This window comes from Notolepis coatsorum, assembly GCF_963971535.1.
Source record: "Notolepis coatsorum genome assembly, chromosome: 2".
NCBI classification, from domain to species: domain Eukaryota; kingdom Metazoa; phylum Chordata; class Actinopteri; order Aulopiformes; family Paralepididae; genus Notolepis; species Notolepis coatsorum.
Window position 1 is genome coordinate 158,637,913 of NC_140166.1, and position 10,245 is coordinate 158,648,157.

General features: G+C 44.5%; 1 protein-coding gene across 1 annotated transcript; it reads right to left on the reverse strand.

Annotated features, from left to right (window-relative positions):
• Positions 1-4,158: 4,158 nt before the first annotated feature.
• On the reverse strand, positions 4,159-9,483 carry b3galt2 (UDP-Gal:betaGlcNAc beta 1,3-galactosyltransferase, polypeptide 2). The gene is made up of 2 exons (XM_084307332.1): positions 8,527-9,483; positions 4,159-5,518 (listed from the first exon to the last, which is right to left on the reverse strand). Exons 1-2 carry the CDS (start codon positions 9,420-9,422, stop codon positions 5,062-5,064), a joined length of 1,353 nt encoding a protein of 450 aa, XP_084163458.1. The 5' UTR covers positions 9,423-9,483; the 3' UTR covers positions 4,159-5,061.
• Positions 9,484-10,245: the final 762 nt, after the last annotated feature.

The window sequence follows — 10,245 nt, forward strand, 5'->3', positions numbered from 1 at the left end:
TGTTGCGCCCCCTTCTATATCTGCAACCAATATTTTTACATTTAAAAAAAAGTATCTAACATAAGACACATTTATTTGGGGGGGGGGGGGGGTGAAGCTTGCCTGGAGCAACAAATGTGCTAAGTCCGGCCCTGTCGACAGAAGACTGGTCTTCACCTCCCTCGTCTTCTCCTCTTATCCCGGGCTCCTCTCCCTCTCTCGGCCGCTGGCACGGAGGGGAGATTGGCGGGTTTCCGGGCGACGTACCCATCACGTGAACCTCACCCCCCCCCCCCCCCCCCGCTCTGCGGTGCTCCGAACAGAAACCACCCAAACGAATAGGTATAGGTGATTAAAAGGGAACCGACAGATGTGCAGTGGAATTCTGCGGGTAATGTGACGTGAACCCCAGTTTCTCCATTAACGTAATTAGATTACCTTAATCTGATATAGGCTATTCCAAGTCGTCAACCAATTATGTGTGCTCTTTTGATTGCTGACCCAGAGAGTGTGTACACCCCCCCCCCCCTACTCACAACGCTGTGGCTCTACCACACAGGACCATCTGGTGTAAACACTAACAGCTTTTCAAAGTTATGAGCATTCATTTTTAATTAAAATCTAATCTTAGGTGTTTTGATGTGGAAATTCTTGATTTTCCCCCTCAGGGTCTTCCCTCCCCCGCCCCCTCACGTCCCCTTCTTTGATGTCGTACTCCCTTAGTGTTTTGCAGAATGACCTTCACGTAGGAAAGGAAAATATTTCTGTTCTTCCTCTTAAATTAATTGTTGCTTCGGGGGTTTGATGGCGTATGATAAATACCTCAACCATCCCCCGACGGGTAGTTCATTTTGTACGTTACATTGAATTATACTGTATGTGACATGTGACTCACTCAGAGGTAGCCTCCCAAATGCTCCAAGTGGCCGTGTCCAGGCCTATAGTGGTGACACAGGCAAGAGGGTTGTGGTGCTATTTTGCCAGCCCGATCTCGCTTCAAATATGTAAATAAGTACTTATCAACCACAGGGAAAAGGTTATCTTTTATATCATAGCCATACATAATATATTTATATACTGTATACATGATATATTTATGTTTCGTATCCACAAAAGTCCAACAAAAACAGGAAGTTAAGGAATTTAACTAACAACACTTGTGGTGGTGGGGGGGGGGGGAGTGCTCTGGGTGGCTTGGTCTAGTGGAGAGCGTACCCCCCCCCCCAATACGTAAATAAGTAAATATATTATGTATGGCTATAACGTAACGTACATTATGTACCATTTTTCCTGTGGTCAAGATTAGTGCTTTTTTTACGTTTTCTGATGAGACCATGTTGATTTTGCAGAGGTGGGGCTGAGTCATTGTTTTGCAAGTCCCAAATTAGTCTCGGGTCTTTCAAGTCCCGAGTCAAAGACAGGCAATTCCCAAGTCAAGTCCCAGGTCAAGAAAAGTCAGAAACTTTGGGTTTGCGAGTCCAGAACAAGTCCTACCAAGTCGTTACACATTTTGTAAAGTTTGTTCATTTCAGAAATCTTAAAGCCAAAGAGTAATAGTTAGTAGTATATTAAATGTTAACAGAGTAATAGTTAGTAGTATATTAAATGTTAACAGAGTAATAGTTAGTAGTATATTAAACATTAACAGAGTAATAGTTAGTAGTATATTAAATGTTAACAGCGTAATAGTTTGTAGTATATTAAATGTTAAAGCCAAAGAGTAATAGTTAGTAGTATATTAAATGTTAACAGAGTAATAGTTAGTAGTATATGAAAAGTTAACAGAATAATAGTTAGTAGTATATTAAATTATGAAACCAACATAATAATAGTTAGTAGTATCCAACAGAGTAATATAATAGTTAGTAATATATTACATGTTAAATCCAACAGAGTAATATAATAGTTAGTAGTATATTAACCGTTTCTGTGCCATTAACGAGTATACTCGTTATTGGCCGCCATGCTTTGAGCGCCAGAAACGTTTTTATGATCGTTATTTCCTTTATTCGCTATTGCCATTAATAATTCATCCAGCAAGGCTCCAGGACACTCTGGACTTTCGGATATTGCAACGGCTCAATACCGCCGCCTGGTGGATTTTGGGCGAGTTGCACTCCACTCTCAACCCGATGGTGCATTCTGTGCTTTCCGGGCAGAGCTCTCTTGTTATGTGGATCCAGACAAACACTCTAGTGCATTGGATCGCTTTTGAGACGCAATAATCAATGTGCTTTCGGCATTTATTGCGTCGTAACGGAAAACGGATCTAGCAGATGGAAATCAAATAATTGGAATATTCTTTCTCCAGACTCATCGGCCACAGGTAAGAGGAATCTAACGTTAATTCCAGCTCGATTGTCCATTTATTTCATTGCAATCCATTTGATCAACGTATGATGTCGTACTAAAGAAAGCCGTTACTGACAATCAAGGAATCATAAACGACAACCCCCCCTTTTCCTTCATGCATGATGGAGCATAATGTATACCGATCATATGCATTTGAATTTTTTAATATAGCGTGTATAGGAACGAAACGCCAATCGATTATGTATAATATGCGTCGGGGCCTATAACCTGCGTTCTAGGAATTACTGCAGAACACTTTTAAAACAAACTTATATTCACGACGGTATTAACACGACAATGTATGAATGGAAAAATATAACGTTCCCACATCCGGAACGATAGATACCCGATGTTGAATGGGCCATAGTAATGTCGATATAGCTATAATATTTAAAAAGGTATAGCCCTGCTAAGAAGGTGAGCGACTCCATAGGCTTACAGCACTGGCAGAGAGGTATAAGATGGTCAAACTGCGTGGCAGATATCGTGTTAAATGTTGAATCCAAAAGAGTAATATAATAGTTAGTAGTTTATTAACACTTTAAGTGCCAGTGACGAGATTTCTCGTTAGTTCATGCCAACCGCTGAGTGCCAACTGACGAGAAATCTCATTTTAATCGTTATTTTTTTTATTATCGATTTCCATAAATGTTTCATCAATCCAGCCTCACGTTACCAGTGGGGATCTGTCTGAGCTCAAACAGGGAAAATACCGCCCCCTATCATCTCTCCGGATGGTATTGCACCCCATTGGATTGGACTGAATAAAACGCATGGGAAAAAAATAGTCCGGATTCCACATTTTACTTGTCAGGCATGTAATCCGAGCCTATTGCAGTCATCGCCCACCATCAGCGTGGAATATGTCTTTCTACCACCCAGCGTTGGATCAATAAACGCAATCGATATTTGGAATGACGATCAGGAATTGGAATAATCTTTTTGGAGAACATCTGATCTGAGGTAAGGAATCTATTTGACCAGTATTGGGATAATCAGAGCTGTTTTCACCTAATCAACGTGTCCCATATGTGTGTGTGTGACTGTGAGTGTACGTGCTGATCAGGAAATAAGATAACCGATTTTTCAGCCCGCTTCTATAGCATGCATAAGTACACATATACTATCGATAATCTAGCGTTTATTTGAAAACGATTCATAAATAGGCCGAAAAATTACAACGTGTTTTGTGTATTACAGTAAAGCGCGATTCCTGCAGAATCCTTTTTCTGAACGTTTTAAAAAACTAGCGTTTTTCAAAATGGTATAAAACGGAAATTAACCGATTAAAAAACAATCCGTTTCGACAATGTTGACTGCAAACAAGTCATTGATAAGCGGCGGTCGTATTAGACACATAGCCATAATTTAAGATATAGTTTATGCGTTCACAATGTGAGCGCTCTGTCATTGAATAGAGCGTTGGCACTCAACGGGGTATATAGGACTGGCACGGCTGGCACGGAAAGTGTTAATGTACATGATTCTGACACACAACTACCTTCTCTGCTCGCGCAACTTGATTGTGGGATGATGAATTGGTCCAAAGTGGAACTGTAATCAGGGAAATTAAGTTGATTGGCTTTACACTTTTTATGGCATAATCTTTCATCATTTTGTGCTTGGGAAAAAGTCTTTCAAGTCATGAGGCTCAAGTCTGAGTCAAGTCACGAGTCATCTGCGTTAAAAGTCAAGTCTTTTATGATTTTGTCGAATCTGAAGTCATCAAATCAGTGTATCGGTGTATCGGTCATATCAGTCACTTCCTGTATGGTCAGATTCAAGTAAACAGAGAAAAAAAGAAAAAAAATGAATTCAATACATTTAATTGTTAATTGATTCATTGCACATTTGCTCAAGTGCAGAGTCACACTCACTCAATGTAAAGCTTTAGAAAATACAATCTCAGTTATCTCTTGACTTGTGATTCTGAGTGCTTCTTCACGTTGGTTGTAAATAAAAATACAGAATATGACCGATAAATCCTCTCCGTAGTTTTTCTTCCGTTACAATAAAATTCTGTAAAGTAAACATTGATAAAACAAGGGCAGCATAATTGGTCCACGTCAAAGATAATTGTTTTCATTCATGTTTAGGTAGTGTCACTTTCAACATAATACATTTACAATTCCCTTTTCTGTCTGTGTAAACACTGTTTTTCTCATGTGTGTGTGTGTCATAAATAAGTTAAAAGATCTGCGATAGAATTGGCCCCACTTTTCTTTAGGGTCACATACACCTGCACCACCTTTGTGTAGGGAGGAGACACCTATAGTGACGTCACCACCCTTCCCATTGGCACCTGTAGTATAGTATCGTAACTGTAATTAACACTTTTTTCTTCTTTGTTTTTTTTCTTCTTCTTTTTGTGTGTGTGCATGCTTCATATTGCACATAGACATGAACTCCACGGGCCTCCCTTTCCTTTGAAACAGTTTGAAACAGGTTTACAATACGGTAACATCTCTCTCAAATTAAAAAAATAGCTTTAATAATCATCGACTGTACACAATACCAAAAACACTGTGCTCTTTTCCCCATATAGTGAATAGTGCTTCAAGTCCCATCGACATGCCACTTGCGCTGCCCCGCGCCTTTTCGTACACCCGAATTCCGATGACATCACTTCCTTTGGAAATGAGACAGGTGGTGGATTAGTTAGGTGTGTGTGTGTGTGTGTGTGTCTGTGTGTCTGTGTGTGTGAGCGGGGTGTGTGGGTGTGTCTCTCAGTCATTGGGGTCTCTCCCCGTGAAACTTCCTGTGTCGATACCTCCCGTTCTTCTCCTTGGCGACGTTGGTGCACGCGTTGTGCTTGTTGCTCTGCAGGTGGTTCCAGTACTTGACGAGTTCATTGGGCTGGAACTGGTGCGAGGTGATCAGGTGACTGTACTTGCAGCTGGAGTACGACACTCTCCAGTGGTTGAAGAGGAACTCGTTGGGCGGCGGCGCCGGGTCGATGCGCAGCTTTGCCAGGCAGATGCCCACGTAGACGTCCTCCAGGTGCAGCCGGCGGATGCCCAGGGATGCCTGGTAGATGAGCTCGGCCATGTCCCCCGAGAGCACGTAGCCCGTCCCCGAGCAGAAGATGGGGTAGCGCTCGCTGGGGTACAGCTCCGGCGGCATGTACCACTTGCTGTCCTTGTTTCGGTTCGGCGCGTAGCCCCTCATCAGGTAGCCTGTGAAGTACCTAGAGGTGATCAAATCAAATCAAATCAAATCAAATCAAATCAAATGTATTTGTGAGGCCCGACAACACACGTTAATGTCCCCATGGGCCGGACACGTCTTCTTTAACACATTGGACGTAGGGCTGGGCGATATGGCCTAAATATGATATCACGATATTTTCTGACCTTTCGGCGATACACGATACACATCACAATGTTTTTCTTTTTTCCCCCAAACAATTCATTATGAGGCTTACCAAGAATGTATTTGAGTTTGCAAGCTAACATTAAAGACAAAATAAAATACCCATGCATTTAGCATTTTTATATTATAGATTAGATTTAGATTATTGGATTAGATTATATATTGCATATATTTAGCAATGAGATATTATATGATTTAGATATGAAATATGATTAATTGAAAATGGGGGACCCTGATGTAAACAGGACGAAAGTCTTTCTCTGGTCTGCATCCCCTTAACAATTGTATGTATTGAGCTGTACTGTACCCATTCTGCAATGTTAATAAAGTTTTAATCAATCAATCAATCAATCAATAGCATTTTAGCATTTGTATGAAACCACTGTATATTTGTATGTCTCTAAATGTTTTGATGAATTGAAAATGGAGGACCCTTATGTAAAAAAGCCGAAAGTCTTTTTCTGGTCTTCATCCTCCAGTCAGTCCACTGTTGTTGTATTGAGCTGTACTGTATTGTACCCATTCTGCAATCGTTAATAACGTTTTCATTCATTCAATCGTTCAGCCGGCAACAGAATAATTTTGATTGACAGTCGAGTCTGCCAATTACGTCACACCGCTTGCACCCGCCCTGCTGTTCTTAGCACCAATCGGCAAGCGCTATGCGTTTTTTACTTTCCGCTCTGTCCGCCATTGATTTTGACGAGAGCTCAGCTCAACGACAACAACAACAGCTCCCCGCGGCCGACGAGTGATTACCAGCGCACCGCAGCATGACTTAAACGAGGCATAATGATTTTACTGCAACGGATGTTATAATAAAAGCCTTTCCATACATCTGTCTGATTGAAAACTTTATTAACAGACGGCAGAATGGGCACGCACAACTCAGCACGGGCTGAGATATAAACAGTAATGTTTGCTATCTATGTCGTCATCGGACGTTGCTATGTTTGGGTAAATACGCTGATGTTATTGAACGTGTAACTATATTTACGTTAATGCCACAAAACGAATGCCTTTGTTAATAATAAGTAGTAACTTTGATGCAGTAGTGTGTGTGTGGGGGCGGCGTTGTTTGAACGGGTGGACCAGATTGACGCGACACAATCCTCTTGGGCAAAACATCACGATATCCACGATACGTTAAAAAAGTGTATCGTTAATGAACTGTACCCGATATTTATATAATATCGTCATATCGCCCAGCCCTAATTGGACGCCAGACCCGAGTATAGTCGGGTTTTAATCGTTATTTCTTTTATTAGCGATATCCCTTAATTTTCATCCATCCAACCTGATGTTATCGTTGGGAATGGGTCTGAGCTTGCAAAAGGGCAAATACCGCCGCCTATCGTCTCCCGGATGGTATTGCACATCATTGGATTGGATTGGCTGGGACTGTGCATAAAAAAAAAGTCCGGTCAAGGTTTTCCTTATCGGGCATGCAGTATCGTTATACCACATTGACTGGGGACACTCTGAGCAGCGTGGATTATGTGTTTTGGATATATAACGTTGGATCAATAAACACGATCAATATTTGGAATGGCGATCAGGAATTGGATTCATCTTTTTGCAGGACATCAGATGTGAGGTAAGGACTCTATGTTACCAATCTTGGGTTAATCAGATGTTTCTTTCACAGCGATCACAACGTGTCTGTGTGTGTGTGTGTGTGCCGTTGGCGCCGACCAAGGCACGGATAAGCGATTTTTCAGCCCGCTTCTGTATCACGCATGAGGACACATAATACTATCGATAATCTAGCGTTCATTTGAAAACTATTCATAAATCAGCCGAAAAATTACAACGTGTTTTGTGGATTCCACTAAAGGGCTATTATCACGTCTTTCTCTGAATTAATAGAAATCCGTTTTGTACATGTTGACTGCAAGCAACTCATTGATAAGCGACGGGTGTATTAGACCCATAGCCATAATTTAAGATATATTTTAAGTACTCGCAAATCTCCCCCTCCTCCCATTGATTAAAGTGGTGGCCATCTAGACCTATATTCGCCATATAGCTCCGGCGCTAAATGTGTTAAACAAGTCAAGAAGAAACATCACAATAAGTCAAGAACAAAACAAAAACACCATAAAGTCCAAAAGATTTAAAATAAATGCAAAATAAATGCAACACTCCCAGACATACCCCACGCGAAGGTAAGGAAAAACTCACTAAAACCTAGCAATAGGAAAAAAAATGCACCACAGGCAATGTGGAGGAGAGGAACCTTAGAATGGCCATTCAAGGGGGGATCTCCCTTCTTAGATGTCGGTGATAGTAGTGTTGCAATAAAACAGGCAAACAGTTGGTAAGCATGGCCGAGAGGGGGATGAGAAGGAAGCTGGCCGCTATCCTGGAGAATCCCTCCCACCCCCTCTACGACGAGCTAGTCAAGATGAGAAGCACGTTCAGTCACAGACTCATACCCCCCCCCCCCCCCCCCCCCCCCCCCCGACACTCAACTAACCGCCTCGGACAGTCCTTCATACCAGCGGCCATCAGGCTCCACAACAGTGGGCAGGGACTGCTGCCAGACATCCAACTACAACTACTAGGAACCTAAAAAGGATAACACTACCTTATGCATACTGCACCTTATGTGATACTGTGATACTGTGAATACTGTATATTTCAGTTAGTTAGATAGTAAATTATATTGACTTGTTATTTTGTTTACACTGCTTGTGTTGTTTTTACTACCTGTACCCCCCCCATCCCCCATGCTGCTATGATGCCTGAATTTCCCCAAGGGGATCAATAAAGGAATATCTTATCTTATCTTATCTTATCCTATCTTATATCTTATCTCACCTCTGCCTGGGAGGCAACTCGGGCTTCAGCAGCTTCTGGATGAGGTACTCGGTGTTGACGAACATGTCGCTGTCCGTCTTCATCACGTAGGAGGCGCGCGGACAGTGCGCCGCCACCCAGTTCAGGCCCATCAGTGTCTTGATGGTCAGGTTGTAGTAGGTGTCGCGGTACTCCTGCTGGATGATGTCGTGGTGGACACGGCTCTCCTCCTCGATGCTGCTCTGGAGGTGGCCATCGGCGGCGCTCTGCTCCTCCGTGCCGAGCAGGAAGAGGCGCACGAACCCCAGGCCCATGGCCACGCTCTCGTTGCCCCACGTCTGCCGGATGGCGCTGCGTGCGTCGGCCTGGCACGGCTCGGCGGCGATGAGGAGGAGGAGGAAGGGCGCGCCGTCACGGCACTTGAGCGGCTCGTTCAGGATGTAGCGGTAGGGCTGCGCGCTGAGTTTCCCGCCCACGCCCATCTCCTTCTGTAAACTGTTGTTGGCGCTCATGGAATCCTCTAGTCCCATTACGCCCACCCTGCCCCCTCCACCTCCGCCTCCACCTCCGCCCCCTCCCTCGCCCGCTCCCTCGGCCGGCTGCGAGCTCAGGTTGAGCGGGGGCTTCGGCGCCACGTACCCCGCCGCGTCCCTCCACAGGCTCCGGAGGGAGCCGCTCTGGTTGGCCTCCGCCCGGGGGCTGCCGCCGCGAAAGCCGCGGACGGTGTAGGCCAGCGGGTTGTCGCCCCCGCGGGGCCCGCCGCTGCGTCCCGGCAGCCAGTCCTGGTGGCTGAAGAAGAGGAAGAGGGTGAAGAGCAGGGCCAGCGAGAGGAGGCCCGCCACGTGGGTCCGGAAGAGCGAGCGCTTGACGCTCCAGGTCATCTTGATGGGACAGCAGTGGCGTCGTCTCCACTGCATGGTGTGGCGGCGGCTCGTTGGCGCGGGAGGCTGCGGCGGCCGCGTTGGATCTCGTCAAACATGTGGTTGTCGCCCCCAACGGCCACGGCGGGGGAGGGGGGGGGGGGGGGGGTTATCTGAGCTGGCAGACCGGGTCTCACCTCCTTCTTCGACCGGGGGAGGTGGAACGCTCTGTTCCCCCCTGGCACAGCTTGGATAACGGCGGGTTATCAGGGGGCTCCTCGTGGAGCTAGGAAGGCGATGACTCTGCTGCCAGGTCGGTCTCCGGCTCGGTGGACAAACGTGGGGTCATGCTCCGGGGCCGCGGCCCCCCGACCGCGTCAGGATGTGATAAAGGGTCGCGCCTCCTCAGTGGTTAGTCTCTCATCTGGACAGAGGGGAAAAGAACGGAGAAAACAAGCTTGGAAAATGTCCGGAATGTGCTTCGTATTTCTTTTGGCATTAATCCACACTAAAACATTGAATTCACTGTATTATTTTACAGATCACTTTTGTTTTTCTACTTTAAGTGTAAATGCCATAACAATACAGTAAATTACTCTTTATCAAAATATTAACCATTAAATGCCGTTTCTGCCAGACATTTACCCTTTTTTTCTACAGTATTCTTTTTTACAGTGAATCTTTTATTTATTTTTTATATTTCCTTGTGTCTATTTGTGGGTAAGGCCCTTGGTAAGGATTATTTGTTAATCGTTCTGATTTCTATTTTGGTGTCTGTATGTAATAATTCTAATAAGAGATAATTCTAAACTAATCCTTTCATATGCAAGCGCATAATTGCGGTGTTCTGTGAACGCAGTGTTCGCTATGGCAACGGCCT

Excerpts from the sequence above, each read along its gene's own strand:
- b3galt2 (XM_084307332.1), bottom strand. The coding sequence starts at position 9,422 with ATGCAGTGGAGACGACGCCACTGCTGTCCCATCAAGATGACCTGGAGC. Across the intron at positions 5,519-8,526 it reads GAGTTGCCTCCCAGGCAGAG|GTACTTCACAGGCTACCTGA; the intron begins GTGAGATAAGAT and ends GATCACCTCTAG.